Genomic DNA, 18,795 nt, shown 5'->3' on the forward strand with positions numbered 1-18,795 from the left:
TTTTCATTCAAGTCTTTTATTATAGCTTGAATTTTTTCACTGCATTTAAAAATCTAAAAAAAATAAATATTTGTTTCACAGCTGCAAGTCACATATGCATTAACACCACAAAATCTGGAATTTAACCAGAGAAGGAAAGTCAAATCCGAAAGTGTCCAGCTAAGCACAATCGTCTCAGGGCAATTATACTAAAAATAAAATCTTAAGAAAAGGGGAGGGGGGTGTTAAAGAGTTATTTCAAATGCATTTATCTGGAAAAAAGTGAAAATTCTATTAGAAACCATAAACTACGCTTTCAGCATTTAAAAATAAACGTTTAACCTCTTGACAGCAACAATTGTCTGGTGCATCTTTTTCTTTTAAGCTGTATTCTTGACACATGGCTGCAGAGGTTTCAAATGATAAATTAACCTCTTTTATAATTGTGTCCACTTAATTACAGAATCAGTCCTTAAAAATAAAACAGTGTATTAAGTCAGCTTGTCCATCCACATATTAAAAATGCCACTGGATGCAGTTTTGTATCGGCACTAAGTGACTGCTTCATGGATTGTACATTGTGAAGATGAATGTCTCTTAAACAATCACTTTCATTAAGGTTCTTAAAACAAACCAGAAAAATATATATCTTCAGAAATCAGAGTAGTCACTTTTTTGTTAAAAGCCATAAAATAAGCTCATATTCAATTACAAGCAATAGAAACCATACTGCTATTGGAACATGATTATTTTGTCACAAAAATTTATTATTTACAAAATGAAAAGTTACCAAGTGAATTTATTAGGGAAAAAGTTAAATGTTCTTACTAAGTGATTTGAAAAACTTAAGCAAGTCTCTCATGCACTCACACGCCAAATTGTTTGCATAAGGTGAAATGTTAATTCATGTTAGTGAAACTTGACTCCCATTCACAATACTGTTGTTTTTATTGTAAGATGGCAAAATCCACATGGTTCTGTACAAGAAGGTTATGTGTTAAGACAGTTCCTCATTTTTGTCAATGTTTTTTGGCTCCCATGAATATCCGTACCACTGAACATTTTTGCAAATAATCAGTTATATTATCAACTCCATCATTTAATCCACTGAATTTACCACCACAAGAAAGACACAAAAAGTTAGTTTAATGATCCCACATTACACAGAACTCTCATTTCTGAAGTTATACTAAACTGAAACCTTCATAGTGATCTATAGCCTGGATCAACTTAGACTTTAGGGTTTCTTTATCTGTGTATTTTGGAAGATCAAGAAGATTAAAGCAAGTGTGAGCTACCGGAAGATAACCTTCTCCACCTCCTGTTGGTTGGATGACTAGTTTAAGACACTTCATTCCAAGAATTGGAATACGATCACTGCCTGTCAGAAACACTGCCAAGAAAAAACAAACAAACAAAGTCTTGAGAGTAGTTTAAGACTAACATTGCATGTGTCATATATGCAGTTCTAATCATTGTTTGCATCTTCTAATTATTCCAGCAGTGGTTAACTTTTCACACTGAAGTTGTTCTGTTAAGTTTGATAAACAGGGAATAATGACTTAACCTTATCTCCAGCTTACACATATGAACTCTTAACTATAACAAGTGATATATAAAGGAAAACATTTCATTTTAGCGGGGGGGGGGTGGGGGGGTGGGGGGGTGGGCCAGAGAGAGACTGACAGAATAGGAAGTTCTTCATGCGTCAAAATTCGTTATTTAAAAATCTATTAGCTATACCTTTACTGGGCCTTTGCAAGCATCTTGTAAATACACAGAATTAGTTTGTTCAATAAGAAATTTATCTGAATTGGAAATTAATCTATGATCTATTCTCAACAAAAGCTCATTCACAGGTAGCTTCGATAACTTTGTTTTTCCCCTGTACATTTCCACTCATATCAGTACCTTGACATATTTACAATCAGCTATAACTCCAAAATTCCATCTATGTGCAGTGAAAAAACTGGAGGATGTGAACCTTATGTCAAAACACAGAAAAAAAATTCTAGCCATCAGATAAATGACACTAGCAGTTTAGGTTGTTGGGTCTTTTTGGGTTTGGGGTTTTTGGTTTTGGTTTGGGGGCTTTGTGGGGGTGGTGTGGTGTGTTTTATTTTTTTACTGCTGCTCTGGTCTACTATGATCTTGTAACTGCCCACCACCCAGAACTACTCAAGACAACCCCAGCAAAATCAGAGACAAGCTCATAATCAATTTCTTCTACTATGATTTTTTTCTTCCAAATAAATGTAATCACATCATTATAGACAAATACTTAACGTCTGCCCTCTTATAGCAAGAGCCTGAAATCAGAGTGATCCTGTTCAGTTAACAACTTCTGTGAAGTAGTTTCAAATACTTACGCAAAAACTGTTTTTTCTTCTCCAAAGACAACTCATGAAAAACCTCCCAAAATATTTTAATTGTAGGATGGTCTGCCCAGTATTCTCCCTTGTATTCTGTATTCTAAAATGAGCAGGAAATTAGGTTATTGTTCGCACATAGAGCTAGCAGGATAATCTGACATTGAAGTAGAATGAATGCAGTTTGTGTAAAGGGATACTGCAAGTGATATATTACTGTTTTCCTTGGTCAATTTTCTTCAGCTGTTCAGTATGACTTCACCTATATGGACAGATGCATGTCCTCCAAAGCATTTTCAATCCTAATAAAGCAGTGACAAAGCCTCACAGTGAGTTTTGGCAATCAAGAATATTTACTTTTATTAACTGTGTGCATTTTCTTCACCTTCCCCCTTCTAACTTAATACATTGTATACACCTGCCTTTTGGTTCTGTGGATTTTTGTTCCCCTCTCTTCCGATTTCCTTCAGAAATTAGATGGAAAAACTTTAAGCAGGAAGGTAAAATGTCAGTGAGTGAAGACACTAAAATATTATTTAGAAAAAGTTCCTCACTCATGCAGTCAAGCCAATCAAGGCTGGAGGTCACATTAATTAAAACAGAGTTCAAAAGGACACTTCAAGATTTTGCTTTTGCATCTTGAAATTAAAAATATATGAAACAAATAGCTACCTATGGTTCTTACCTTCTCCAATTCTTTCCAATCATAATTTGTGTTCCCAATCACCATTGCCTGCAACTCGCTAGGCTGGAAGAGTTGAAGAACTTTACCTCCACATACTTTGTGGAAGCCTGCATGGAATGCACTGAATAAGGAAGCCACAGATTTGCTGAAGATGTAATCCACATATGCATCTACAAAATCTTGCCTGTACAAAGAAGAAAAGAGAATTATGTTGAGGGAAAAAAAACCAAACACATGTCACCCTTCTACCAATAAAACAGTAGCCTTTTCTATATAGAACACGTGTCACCCTTCTACCAATAAAACAGTAGCCATTTCTATATAGAACACAGCATAGAAAGTTAAGCAAAAAGGTTCCTAATATATTATATTCTCTGCTTCACGTTACAACCATAGTGAAGATAACCTCAATGAAAAAGGCACATAAATGTATTTCCCCACCACACCCCCCCAAGACAGAGTCTGTAAGGTGCAAAAGAAAAACAATAACATTTAGCATTATTTCTTTCAGGCACTACAAACATTTCTCTTATTTGTATGCATTGCAGTGAATTGGACTGAATGGCAACAAGCTTAAAGGCTTGAATTACGTGCTGTGTCCTGAAATGGACTAGTCAAACTGGCTGTTGTATGTCTTTAATTAAAAAGATTACCATATTTGCACTAAAAACGCAAATCAACTTCAAACAGGCATTTGAGTTCCATACAGTAGAAAGATCAGTGCAAAGGAGCTAGGATACTGAAAAACAGACGGCCTCTTATCTGTGTTTTGTTATGAGGAGCTCTCATACCTTGTTGGAAACATCTTATTCTGCAGCATTTAGGGGGAGAACTAAAATTCCTTGATGCGATACAGTATTTATGATTATGATTTTTTAATTACCATTTTAATAAATCCTAGTTAACACTGTTAGTTTCTACACTGGCAGAATGACTTTAGTTATAAATTAGTTATTCTACCAACATGCATTCTCTGTGGAAACCCACAGTATTTGAACAACATCCGCAGTATTCAAACATCACCACCAATAATTTAAAGAATCATCTAAACATATTTTGAGGATTTATTAAAGTTGTTGAACTGAGAATACTGGAGACGAGCAAAGTGGTGAATCATGCTCCTCCTCTTCCAGCACTCAATGTGATATCCATTTAATGCACACTATCTAATTAGCAGAGAGGTAGGTAACTTGTGTAATACTAATAGTGGAAAGAAAGGCTGCTCCAGAGAAAATTCATAGTAATAAACTAATTAGCATTATTATACTCTATATTAATATTTTTTAAACTGAATTAAAGCATCATGGAATATTTGGATCTTGAGAAACAGGAATTCTTCACAGCTGCAAGACAATGGGTGATGACAGTGCAGCTTACATTCCATAGGCACCTTGAAACTTTTCTCATAATTCAACTCCAATTTTACTGTCACTTTGTGACAGAACACCAAACCACCACCAGAGAACTTCAAAATTATCATGTTTAAGATAAAGTATCACAAATCCTCGCTATGAGCCAAGGCTTAAAAAAAAAAAAAAAAAAAAAAAAAAAAGTGCAACAGGTATAGGTGGTGATTGCAGTTGTTAATGGTAGGGTAAGTCAGGAGGACAAAAATCACTCCATTGTGGTGGGTACTGCTACTGCACATGGCTATGTGTGGGTTTATGATACCCTCAGAATCTTCTGTCATCGTTCTTTCCTCTACAACAGACCTAGCTAGTTATGGAAAACGTTGCCGAAAACATTTGCCCTCTAGGAACATGCCCAGAGGTACATTTTCTCCCTCATTCCTACCATGCGCAGCCTAGGTGCATTCTGTTCTCATAGAGTATGCTCTTTCCGTTTGATTCTCCCTTTACTCTGGGAGAACTAAAAGCACAGAGAATTCACGAATATTAAAGAACAGACAGGAATACATGAGAGGAATGGACAGAGAAAGATAGGAAAATGGTAGTTTTCTGCAAAAAGGGACAAAAGCACCACCAGATACATTCTGCCTATCCTCCAGGAGCAGAAAGGGAACAAAGGGTGGGAGAGGCTGCTTTTATAAATAGAAGTAACAGAATCCTTGACCAAGGGAAAAAACCCCTACCCCTCACACACTCTTCTGACAATAACACTAGATAACATCAGATACATTTATCTGCTTTATAAAGGGAAGACTTCTCTGAAATAGTATTTCGTATATGAATAGTTGCCACATAATGGCATGTAGGTTGAAGTTTTCATCATTACTCACTTAATTCCAATTATATGTAACTTCCTGCAGAACCACAAACATTTTTCATCTTATAAAATGAAGACCATGTAGTCAAAATGGGCCCTAAAAAGCTTCAAAATACTTCTAAGCTCAAAGTGAAAAAGAAGTATTACAGGTTCTGAGTAAAATTAGATAGCCTCTCCACAGCTGGCAAATCCTTAAATACAATAGCTATTTTAACAATACACATGAGAACAGCTTGGAAAAACAACCAAAGTAGCTTTGCCTCCACAAGCTTTTAGTGTAAAAGCTTGGCAAAGGATACTTACAGCAAGCCAGTTATATTCCCAAGGCAGATAGCAACACTGAACTACCCTGTAACCCATAAAACTCACCTATTTTGTTTGACTACAGGAATGTCAGCACCATTAGGAACAAGCTCTTTAATTTCTGTTGTACCAAAATTTTCCACAGTGATCTATTTAAAACAAACAAAAATAGTAGAAATCTTATTTACTGCGTAGAGTACTTCTTCCCACCACTTAGCTAACACCAAAGGGAATGGCAGACACAGATGCTAAAATTCATGGGAATCAGCAGCTGATGCTTTTGCTCAAACACTCCATCAGAGGCCGTTATAGTAGATGATATGAGCTTGATAAATACTTCAAAAGACTATATAAAACTTACAGTAAAATTAAGACAAAATGCTTCTTCTATGTCATCCTCTGGATAGTCCAGTAACTGTTGCATTCCCCTGCAAAACAAGTTACAAAGTACTTGTACTAGTGGAAAGAAAGCTGAGCTTATTTTCCTGAAGTATTCTTTATGCTTTGATAATTCAAGTTTAAGAATAAAGTCTTTCTACTGTTATTTCATTTAGTAGCTCTTTGACTTGCACCTTGTGCAGTGTTGGGAAATCTCAAGCAATTATTTTGCTATTACTTGTAGTGTTATTGATTATGTCCAGGTGTGAAGAGAGAAGATTCATATCCTAGTCTTCAGCTAATGGAATCCCAAACCAGAGGCAGTAAGTGCTTAATAACCATTGATGGGCTCTTCCATGAACTTGTTTGATTTCTCCTCGCATCTACGAAAACTTTAGCATTCACAACACTGAGGCAATCAAACATCCACTTCCCCTTGTTTGAACCTCCCACCTGTTAGTGCTATTCAAATCCCTACTCAAAGGCAGGTATTTAGCATGTATTTGTATCTGAAATAAGCAAAAACATTTCCTTGATGGACTAAATAAGCTGCCTATGTTCACACTTAGGCTTATAAAATTAATGGCTAAAACTCAAAGGTTTTGAATTTCAAATATTATTTTCCCCAAAATTCTCGTAGGATAATAAAACAAAAGACACAAATACTAAACCCAAGTATTTAGAAGCAGGATACATGCTATTGTTAAACACCTTTCTCAAATGACATGATGGCTGTAACTTACTCCAAGCTGTTTATCCTGTTAGTGTGAAAATAACACATTTTCTTTACATCCTTAAAGGAAAACACTGAATTAAAAATTAATTCATAGTAACACTCATTTTACTTTCTTGCTTACCTGCCAACATCTGGCATCAACTCTTTTAAGTCATCCAGGGATGGTTTCTTATTCAATAGCTTTTTGTACAAAGCCAAAGGGAAATGAAGGTCTACAATAGTAAAATTATATATTGCTAGCCCACAGACAACACCAATCAAATGAAACAAGTCACTGTCTTCAAAGGTCTAAGAACAGAAAACAGACAAGATGGTTTAAAATAAAGAAGTTATTTTAATCTTGCAGAGTCCAGAAAAAGTCTACAGTGCAGTATAATCTGAGTGAGTTTCATTTGTATTTTCTTTAAATATTATGTATCCATAAGTACTGAGGAAAACAGGATGAAGTTTTAACCAGCTGAGAGAAACTGAAATCCAAGGAAACAGAACTCTTTCTACTTAAAAAAAAAAAAAAAAAAAAAAAAAAAAAAAAAAAGCTGAGCTACAACACATTTTGTGTTATAAGTGCTGTATACTGCTGGAAGTACTGCACTAAGATTCTGGTTTTGTCAGTGACTTACAACTGCACTATTCAGTGCTTAAATATATGTCAATTTCTTAAAAAATTATTTTTGGGAGGAGGAGGGAGGAGCTCACTACTGACTCCCTTGGAGTTAATAGCCAAGGCTTAAAACACAACGGTGGAAATGTTAACATTCAGGTATCTGTGGTATAGCCACCCTAGTCAGTGTTTTTCTCTGAGAGGACTAAAAAGTCAGTGATCAAAACTTTCTTGAAAGTATGACTAGATGACTACCTACAAAATAGACCCAAAAACGTGACTGAACACAGAAAGACCTGTTCACCATGCCACTTAAGAATTTTTCTCTGCCACCTTGATTTACTGATTCTGCTCTTGGAATCAGTTTACTCTGGCTGGCATTTCTTCCTACTAAACTTGTCTGGGTTGTGGACAACTGGTAAGGAGTAAGTGAGGAATGGGGAAAACCAAAGGGGAAAGTTTTGATCTAACAATGACAGAAATAAACATCTTTTGATAATACTTACTTCAGCTTCTCTTCTTGAAATAAAACTACCACTACCTACTACGTTCATACATTATTAATATAAATATTGTAAGTTAAAAGAAAATTAATGACTATAGATCATACCCTACCTTATCAGAGAACCAGATCAGCCTGGACTCTTCATAATACCTGAACATTCCATATTTGGGATCTAGCAACTCCCTCATGATGAGCAAAAAAAATTCTTTGCGAACACCTCCAGCATCAACAGCTTCTTCCCCTACAAAAATAACCTGAAACACACAATTCAGTTAACACTGAATTAAAAATGGATTGTGAAACAAGATTTGTCCAAAAATATTCTCAACTACTTGCATGTCAGCGAAAGACACTTTGAGTAATATGTACTGATAATACCTTGAGTGGCTTCTTGTAGTCTACATTCTTTGTTTTCCTTAGGACTTCCACAGCATCTCCTACAATATTGTCTCTCCGTACCATTAGTATCAGGCATGGGTTGACAGATTCAAATACTGGCAGAAAGAGAGAAGACAAATTCTGCCTGTGAGCCTGATCAACAGCCATCTGCAAAAAAACCAAAGTGAAAGTGTCAGTGGGTAACAAGATTCCTGTCAATATTAAATGTCCACCAGTCTTGTCTTAAAAAGTGCAGAGGACATGAATGGGAATAACTGTTACAAGAGCTACTGAATTTGCCCAAATTTTCTTCATATTTCTTTTATCTCAGGAAATATTTAATCTTAGGAAATATTTTTCCTTTACCCATTAGCCTCATCAATGCTAGCGTTCACGGAAGTCTTAGAATACAGTTTTTGACATTCCAGTTAAAATACTTTGGATAACAAAAGGAAGCAAAAAACCACTGCACTTCATCTAATGAAGAGTAAGCTGTTTAATATAAATCTCACATGAAAACATCCATTAAAAACTAATTCACAGAATTAAAAGCAATTTGTTCATCTATTTCATTTGTATTACAATTTTTTATATTACAGCTGTTCAAAAACAAAATACTGTTGCAAATGTTCTGAATATGGTGCAGAACTCTTGAAAGTTTGTGTGTTTGAATACTATTTAATATTGTTAATAGAAACATTCAATGTGAACATTTCCCTGAATTCATCAAATGCTCATCTTGACTGCGTATATACGTTTTTAAAGACATAAGAAACTATGTTTATTATGAACTACAAAAGCTACTAGTATTTTTCTGCATAAGCCCATTACTTGAACATGACTTATTTCTTCCATTTAATTTCAGATGCTAAACATCACAAACATGGGGCGGGGCTGGTGCCCTTACTGCATTCTTCCTTTCCTTTTTTAAGAATATGATTTATACCCTTACAGCAGCTGAACAGGTATGGATTACATATATAAAAAAAAATTTCAAACATTGAACAAAAGCATAGCTCACCACATCACACTGGTTTCAGTTCTACCTAGAGAATCATGAAAACACGTAAGATCCTCTCAGTTACTTTAGGGTTGTCTAGTGTATCTATCTCTAGACAAGAGATATGGGTCAAGATATAGAATTGTTCGTATCAAGTGTCTAATTTCTAGGGAAGTCTCTAGTTAAAACTGAAGTGAACAAATTAGGAGTAACATATACTTGCATTTAACAGGAAAAGAGCCAAAAACTACTGCAAACCGCAAGATCAGGAAACCTACTCCCACTATCCCACATAGATACTAGATTTTCAAGATAAGCTTCTTTTCTACTGCCTTGCAGACACCAATCAGACTTCAGAGTTTAGCAGCATTTTGAAGGTGGTATGACATGACATGAGAAAGTAGGCGTGCACTAGATAGTCACGTGGTGCCAACATGTTGCCTTTCTGACACTACCAATCCTAAGAACAGCACTAGCTCTTAAGTCCCATCAAGGTAAGAAATTAAAAGTATAACTGGCTGCTGCCTCTAACAAAATAGATTGACTTCCAGCTCCAGGCTCTACACATAAATCATTTAAAGTCTGCTCATATGAGAGGTAGGGTTGTTTTTAGGTTGGGGGTGGTGGTTGGTTTTTTGTTTTGTTTTGGAGTGCATTTTTTTGTTGGGTTTTTTTTTGGTTTTTGTTTTGGTTTGGTTTTTTACACCTGTACTATGGGTTAACACCTCAAAAAAGCCATCTCATTAACAAAAGGAAAAGAAGTTTCTTAGAAATTTATGCAATTATTAAACAACCTAATTTCAATGAGATCCCAAACCCAGAAAACCACTAGCTTTATTATGGACATATGCTGAGAATAAAACTAGATCCCTGATTCTTATGGAGAAGAGATTACACAGTTTAAAAAAACAAACAAAAAAGCCACAAAAAAACAACAGCACCACCAACACCGCAAGACCTCCAACTAAAAAAAAAAACCAAAACAACCAAAAACCAAAAAACAACAACAACCCCCCCCCCCAAGAAATCATAACATTAAAAACTGAGACTTACCTGCATCTGTATGACTGCATCTGTTTGTAGGAGAGTTGTCTTTGCCTGGGCATCAAATACAAATGGGTATGTGCAAATTGTAACAGGAATATCTGTTAACTAGAATGAAAAGAACCATGTCATATCTCTGCTTATTTAAAAACCACAATCATGGTTAAAGAAGCCATTGCAATAGTACTCACTTACTACATCTATTTTACTGGAAAGAGAAAGAAATCTTTACTCATTATCAATGCAGGACCAAAGCATCTTAGGAAAATTCATTAGATTTTCAACTGTTTAGTACTTCAGCAAAAAACCCAAACCAACCAACCAAAAACCACAAAAAAAATCCCCCAAACCAACACACACACAAACAACACTCCCACTTAGTACATTTTAATTTCAGAACTTTTATTACAGCTAGTGGATATCAAAGTAGTCCTTGATTTCAAATACTGCTCTGAATTTGCAATACAAAAAATTATATATTTTTGCCCCACAAAAACCTTTTCAGATTACAGCCATGCTAAATTAAAGTTTTACTCCCAATAGAACACATCAGACAATCCTTGACATTCATATTTCTGATTTCCTTACATTCTGCAAAAGAAATCAGACTGCAACCAATCTTACCTCAGTTAATCCATGGTTGACATCCTATGACAGCATTTGCACAAAGGTAGCAATAATTAAGACGAAAAAGCAGCATTAGTGTCTGCATTAATTATTCATCTCTGATGTAGAATTAAAAATATTTATCTACAGCTTCCCCCCCCAAGAGAACATTTACCAAGAAATCAATATCAACCATAAACACTCTAATTAACTTACCAAATACAACCATGCCTTTCAACACCCTATATATCAGTCCTTAAAAAAGGACCACTAAAGTATCATGTTTTCTTGGATGTAAAAATTTGAACATTTTAAATGTTTACTTCCATACACTAATAAATATGACATTTGCTTTTACCTATGTATTTTCATTCTCAGATGACTGTAGCATGTCAAGTTAATTGCAAAACATTTCTAATGAGTAAAAATTTAAAAATACAGAACCACCCCACTGCTTTATCATAAAGTCTCAAGAATCATTTGGGTCTATGATAAGATATGATACGAGAAAAGCAACTGACTCCTGAAATTTGAGACAGACCAATACATGTGGCTGGGACTGTGTGGAGACTTCTACAACAAGCTAGATCAACTTTGCTAAGAATCTAAGTTATCCATCTGGTGCTATGGTACCCTCCTTATCCTCCGCTGAAAGCTGAGTTTGTTTCCACAAACAGCCTGCCAGCAGGCAGAAAACAGAAAAAGAATAAAAAGGTAATAACCAACTAATAAATTAAAAATTTGACTATATATATACGAAACTCAGGAGTCAAATATGTAGACATCCATGGCTCACAGAAAGCAACGGCCAGAATACTTTGCTTTCTATCTGTATCCCTGATTCCTACAGGAAACATCAGATTTGAGCATCCCATTCATCATATGTAGATTTATACAATTTTGTACTCCTACTGTATCTACCATTATTTATCCCTAATTCAAATGGTTTTTCTCAACTCCTTTAAGCCGTATCTCAGGAACAGCTCTTCAAATCAATAGTTTGTTATTTAGTACCTTCAGTTTTTCCCCACTTGTTTTTCTGTTGTTGAAAGAACAGAAGTTTTTCTTCCAAGTTTCTCTCTGAGAATACTCTGCATACTTCTGAGATCCTCTTTTCTTCCATATTTTCCCCTCCACGTTTTAATTAAGGAACTGAGCAAACAGTTTTGCCTCAAGTTATGACAATAAAAATTACACTAGCAAAAGAAATTTTAATTCATTATTACTGATTCAACACAGGAAACTAGTGGATATGAAGGCAGGAAAAGGCCATCAAAACCATTTATGACAGAGATCTGACTAAGGCCATGGAATTTCTTTCAGTCCTATAATAAATCAAAGTCACTTTTTCTGCTGAACTTGAAACTGCACAAATGCATGACAAAATAATGATGATTAAAGGGAAATTCAGTATCCAGTATTTTCTTAGTAACATCAAGCTACTGCTCAATCTTCTAATTTAATTAACAAATGGAGCTTAAGACTTTCATTACCAAGCAATTTTCTAGCTCTCATTTTCCCACATTCAGTATTTTCTTCTCTGATCGTGACACATGCAATTTGGGTTTGTTTACATCCATTTAAGGCATAGTTGCAAAGGTCATCATCTTTTAAATTCCACCACTTCTGTCCCCTTCACCGGCATACCCTTGCTCTGTTCCAAATAAACAGCCTGTCTCTAATTCCAAGGCCCTGCAATGCTTATCCCTAGCTTCTACATCTCATTTAGTATACCACCCCTCTTAGCTACAAACACCAGCCTACATCACACACCAGTTATTTTTTTCAAACAAGCTTGGCTGAAACAAATGTCTGTCATGACTGTCAGTACTGACTCATTATTTCTTTACGCTCCCCCATCTCCCTGCTGTTGTTATTTTACGTTGCAATTTTATTTCTTTGGTAGACAGCATCACTTGTTTTGTATTCATAAAATACAGCAAAAGTAGGTCTCCCATGTTCAGGACCTTCCAGGTAACTGCTGCAAAAAAATTAAATTTAGGTGGCTAGAGAAAGCATATTAATTTACTCAATATTCTTTCAAAGAGTAAGTCAAAGAACTGTGTGGCAAAATCCTATCCAAGTCACTAGTTCTCTGCACAGTCATTAATTTACTTCCACTTACCACTCTTCTGTTTACAGATCCAGGAATTAATTATCTCGGTTCTTGTTGCTATACTCAAAGTAGAAAACTATGTTAGTTGTCTGTCCCCTGTAACTCCCTATTATGCTTCTAGACTTAGTTTTCCAAGACAGTTTCAGCCATCTCATTGACTGCACTTATCTTATATAGCAATTCACGTTATTCTGGATGTTTTCCCATCATGAATTATCACTTTCCTAACTTTTTTGACATGGCAAGTCTCAAATGACAGCATTCCAAATCACTTTTTAATTGATGGATTAAAATGTTGAACAGTGTCAGTCCTAAGAATGATATCCTACAAGAAGCACCTATTTAACAATTCTTCCTTAGCTAGTACCTGACATAAGATGAGTCTGTTCAGCATCAGTGATCTGTGAAGATATTTTTATGAAAAGAAAGTGCCCATATTTAGAGAATCTACAGGCTTCTAAAGGGACAAAACCAAAACAAAACACCACAAAAAAAAAAAAAAGCCAAAAAAACCCCAACACGACTTACCATTCCAAATACCTGCTGCTGGACCCAGTTGACATAGTCATTTCTGATATCTATCAAGTCTTGTATCTCATGAATGTAAAATCTGTCATACTGTATAACTTGTCCTCTTTCATTTACCTAAAGAAGTGCAATTTATTTTTTTATTAGCACTTTTTATAGCAGTTTTCAGAAGGACATTTTCCATGTTTTTCAAGCATTTGATACGTCAGCCACAGATACCCAGCTACTAAAAAAATTCTAGAAAAACAAGAATGCCTACAAGAATGCAAAATACAATGTTAAAGACATGGACACATGGATTATTCAGAATCCCATCAAAGATGCAAAGCAAAATAAGATTAACTGAGCATACAGCATCGCACAATATAGTGCTGCTACTTTGAAACATCATACAATTGCACAGGAACAGTGATGAACATACATATTCATGTATACAATGGAACAAATACTTGTTCCTGTATTTGCAGAAGTTTAAAAACTGTGATTCAAGAACTCTATTCTTAATTACAGTATGAATACTATCTCTGTTACCCATGACCAGAGGAACAGTTACTATTTAAAAACATTAAGCTTAGAAGAAGACAGAGACATGGAAAAGTAACTTATATAAAGGTTTGTCTTTACAGTATAATTTTAATCCAGAAGCATCCGCACTTTCCTAATACACACTTCTTTTCCCAAGGACTGTTAAGCACCATTAACTGCCGAAACAGCAAGACCCCTAATTCTGTCTTTATAACCAGATAATCTAAGCCTACTTTTCTCAAACATCTCCCCCACCACCCCCCCAAACCACCAGATAGTAAATCCACGTAATACCCCAGATAATGTCGCCCCATTTTTTCCTCTTACATTAGTCCACACCAGCTAATTATTAAGACTATACCAATATAAATAGTCGGACAGCAGGGTAGGTACAAATTTAACTATTGCTACAAGGTAGCTACATATTAGTCAAAGTGGGGTTTCAAAAAAAAAAAAAAAAAAAAAAAAAGGAACTTAGGAGAGCCACATTACAATTCCACAATTACCCGTGAGGCTTTAAGATTTTAAGATCAACTTCAGCTGTTAAGATTTGCAGCTACTGCAAGCCTGAGCAGTGACAGAAATTCTAAAGGCAGCAAAATAATCATTTATTATACACCAAAAGACTTCCATACGGCAATCTGTAATGGATATCTTGCACTTCTAACACCAGATAGTTACTAAACAGTCTTACTGTCAGCCTTAATTTGATGGTCTCCGTAAAGAAGAAAAGCTGAGCAAACCATAACATACACATTCCAACTTCCAAAGCAGAAAGCTTTTCCATTCTTTCTGACAGCCTGGAGAGGAGGGCTGTTACGTGTAGCATACAAAGGTCCAATTTAGACACCTGTGCCCATTTTGCTAGATTGTACAAACACAGCACCTTAAGGAATGCCTAAAATGCTCTTTTAGCATGTAAGGACAAAATGCCATAGGACCAGAATAAACTACAGAGGGAAAAAACAGGGGGTGGGAGGGGAAACCTCAGCAGCAACAGTCTGGTTATTCCAAATGACTTAGGCTGGTTTTGTTCAAAGGTCATAAATTCATTAGTTTTCATGAATTAAGTTACAATACTAACAAATGGAATAAACAAATCAGAAAATAAATGTCTTGGTAAAACTCTGCAGATCTTTCTTGTTCAAAATACAGCTTGCTCTTAGCTTCCATTTGTGATCTTATTTGCTATCATTTCAAGCTTAAGAGGCAGCTCTTTCCAACATACCCTCACAGATGCAATTGACTGGGTCAGTCTGTGTTCCTAAGAAAACAGGTAATTCCATCACCCTGTCGGATTGGAATCCAGAATTCCAATGGTTCATAGGTCCAGATGGAAAAACTACAGATAATTCTGTAGATGCAAGTCTAAGTATTTAAACTCTTTAGTAACTTAACTTCTTTTAACAACTACACAGCACACAGATGCTGACAAAAACAGATAAATAATTGGTTAAAATTATGTAAACATACCCTATGCAATATTTCCAGAACTCTGAAAGCCGTGTGTAGAAAATTGGTAAGTATTCTTCTTTCAGAAGCTGGAATGCCAATCTTGCACAACTTCAAAAGATGGACTACGACATCCTTGTAGAGTTCCACTATCTTGAGGAACAACGGAGGTTCAAGTACAGACCACCAGTTTTCTGTGAACAAATGGTGAACACATAAACTGAATACTTGCCACTACAACATTATGTTATGCTATCCTTTCAACTAAAAACCATGTTTTTCTACAAAACATACTTGTCAGTTACCAAAGACCCTCAAAAAAAAAAAAAAAAGCTTAACACAGCAAGAGTGGTGCAGACTTTTAAACAGCAAATTACTCTTGTATAAATAATGAAACCTCTCATCAAACGCTCTATGGTTACACACCAACTCTTTAAGTGTGTTCATCCAGAGTACATGACAGTATCATGAAGTAACATTTGACAAACAGATGGCTCAAACCCTGAAATCTTGACTTAAGCTAACAGTCCTGAGAGCAACGGAAAGTGATGGAAAAGAAAAGGATCTACAGTTCAAAGAAATTATCAGTTCGCTTTTCTTTACAGCAGACAAGCTCTTTACTCTCACCGAAAACTACTGAAAAACACAAGAGATGGGTTACAAGGCAAAAAATAATTGAGGAAGAAAAAAGCACCCTCTCAAAAAGATACCAATTAAAAAGGAAATATTCTGAAACCTCAATTCTTTAAGCTCTATTTCAGGTGACAGGAGTCACAATAAGGAGGTGTAAGGAAGTACAGTTAATAGAGCTATTCTCAGCTGCGTACTTGAAGACCACATCTTAGTATCAGTGAGAAAACACGAACTGCTCAGAAGCAACAAAACAGTGCTGTACTCAAAACAAAGACAATTTAACATCTGCTCTGCAACACTTCTGGAAATTGGTTAGAGCTTGTTAGCTGTCTGACCATGTAATTTTCACTTTAAAGCATGACAACACGTACCAAATACACTGAACTACACAGTTTAATTCCTTCCAAATGGAATCAGTCCAAAAATTACAATACCAGATGAATTCATATGGACAGCCAGTTAACGCACCCAGAAGCAACAGAATAGGTGTTTTCCTACCCATCAAGCAATGTTAACCCTTAATTTTCTCACTGGGGAATTCTATAGAACTGTAAATACACAGCAGGTGTTGCTGAGACCATGTCTTCACTGATACATTTTCTATACATTTTCATCTGGAGATCCTTAGTTTTAACAGTAAAGAATTCAGTTTCTTACCAAGAACTTTCAGAGGAGCTTTTTCTAGGTTCAGAATAGCTGTTCCAAAAGGAATAGCTAACGTTGTGAAATTGTTTGCATCACTCATCAGTGGGCATTCTGGTAGAGTGAGATAGAGCCTCAAAGCTTCAACATCTGGTAAGGAGCTGGTCAATTTGGGAATAAGGTTCTTTTCCAAACTAGCTGCCACCTACAGCACATCATAAAATTCTGTTTATTCTAATGCAATTGTGAATTTAAACAAATGCCCACCTAGATAAAAAATAATTTAGAAGACAATCATCAAGAGTTTAAATCATACTATTATACATTTAGAAAAAAGACAGTATATTAAATATTAAAATACAATATGCTGATGTGTTCCTAATTGTCACAACACTATATAGTTTTATGTATTTGCACTTGATATATTATCAAGTAAAGAAAGTTAATGAAGGGTCAGAGCAAGCATAACAATGGTATTTCTGGATAGGTGTAAAACAGAAAGATAATCCCAAACATAAGGACAATATGCAGCACAAACCTGTTGTGATATATGAGTGTGGTCAGGCTGTATAAGTTTGTGAAATAGTAGTCTAGCAGCATTCATATCAACCCCTGAGAATCTAGTGCTGGTTTTGTAATGATCATCATTGCTGCAGAAAGAAAAAAAATACTAAGACTGAATGCTGTATTCTCAGCAACTCACCTTGAATTTTTAGCCCTACTAACTAAGGAATTAAAACATGAAAGATCACAGTATCAGACTTCCATTTCTTACATGACCTTTGAAGGAACAAAAAAAAAAAAAAAAATCTTCTCTAACTGCAAGACAATCAGGTAAAAACACTAGGATCTAAACCAGCCTGTGCAATATATTCCCCTTGAATTATATACAACCTATGGCTGAGAAGTAATGAGTTTTGCTGGCTGACGCGGTAGCAGCCAGGCAGCACACGCTTCCAAAGACTGGCAGGAGACACACTGCATTTGGGCCAGCTGACAAACCATATGGCAGTAAAGGAGCTAGAAGTTTAAACTGCGGGTATCAGAGTAACAGTAAGATAAGGAAATACTGGAAAGGTGTTACAGTTGTAAAGAGAGACACTAGGAAGGTAGCCACCATTAATTCTGTTCACAGGAATACTTGTTTAAAAGCCTGACCACTTACCTCAAAGCCAAAAAGCTCCCATTCAGGCACCCAGCTGAGGAGAATGTTCCATCAATTTCACTGAAATTGTTGACATGAAATAAGTTAAATTTATTTTGTTTTCTTTCAACAAATTAGCATTAGCAATAAAAATACCTGCATTTAATCCCTAATAAATTACATTGTACAAAGGATGGAACTCTAATATGATTAAACAACACTAGATAAAACCTCCATTCAAGACTCAATGCTTGAGACAGCTCAAATGAAAGCAAGTCTTGCAATTTATTTTTCATTTCTTTGCATCCTCCTTTATTAAAGTAGAAGCAATAATCCTTGAGTTGTTCTCATATTCCTTTACATGTACTGTTATTTTTCAATGTGCAACTAGATACTTAATTTAGTCTTGTACAGTCATCTGTCACAGAGATGACACAGACTAAAGGATCTAAACTACTTGACAAGCATGACAATGAAAGCACAGCAACAGCTCTGCACGTAATAATATCAGTAATTAAAAAAAGCTTTGCTATGTATGTACAAAACCCCACTAATGCCCAATTCATAAGTAAGATTATGAAAGACAACTTCTTTCCTCAACATCACTTACTTAGCTATCTCTACAGGAAGTCTTCCAGATGGGAAAGTCAGCAATCTTTGAATAAACGTTTCATTCACAGTCCAGATCTGCTTCAAAAAGTCAGGATACCTAAAATCATCTGGTGGCACCATGTTCTAAAGTTTAAAGAAAGTGTAAAGAATCAGGCACACAAAATTAATTTCTAGAAAAATCACAATCCTGTGGTTGAGCTCTTTATCTCTTCATTGACTAACAATTTGCCTACCCAGACTATTACTGTGAAATAAGCCCAAGGATAAATTCACTGTATTCTAGCAGTTCTGCATTCACTATGAAAGCAGAGCATACACTAAAAACATTCGGTG

The 18,795-nt window shown here is 35.5% G+C and overlaps 1 protein-coding gene across 6 annotated transcripts in view; it reads right to left on the minus strand.

Moving 5' to 3' along the window:
• The window catches only part of HERC4 (HECT and RLD domain containing E3 ubiquitin protein ligase 4), a 41,065-nt gene continuing 22,270 nt past the window's right edge, over positions 1-18,795 (minus strand). For 4 of the 6 annotated variants that reach the window (XM_052800243.1, XM_052800242.1, XM_052800244.1 and 1 more), the window contains exons 11-26: positions 18,461-18,585; positions 17,872-17,931; positions 17,245-17,356; positions 16,722-16,911; positions 15,453-15,625; positions 13,455-13,571; positions 10,829-10,852; positions 10,214-10,312; positions 8,161-8,328; positions 7,893-8,036; positions 6,798-6,964; positions 5,924-5,990; positions 5,629-5,711; positions 3,034-3,217; positions 2,349-2,451; positions 1-1,372 (exon numbers count right to left, since the gene is read on the minus strand). In XM_052800243.1, the coding sequence (XP_052656203.1) occupies positions 1,164-1,372; positions 2,349-2,451; positions 3,034-3,217; positions 5,629-5,711; positions 5,924-5,990; positions 6,798-6,964; positions 7,893-8,036; positions 8,161-8,328; positions 10,214-10,312; positions 10,829-10,852; positions 13,455-13,571; positions 15,453-15,625; positions 16,722-16,911; positions 17,245-17,356; positions 17,872-17,931; positions 18,461-18,585 (2,025 nt within the window). In that variant the 3' untranslated portion in view covers positions 1-1,163. The other 2 variants (XM_052800246.1, XM_052800247.1) reach the window with 2 other exon arrangements.

The sequence above is a fragment of the Harpia harpyja genome, chromosome 10, assembly GCF_026419915.1.
Source record: "Harpia harpyja isolate bHarHar1 chromosome 10, bHarHar1 primary haplotype, whole genome shotgun sequence".
Lineage (NCBI taxonomy): Eukaryota > Metazoa > Chordata > Aves > Accipitriformes > Accipitridae > Harpia > Harpia harpyja.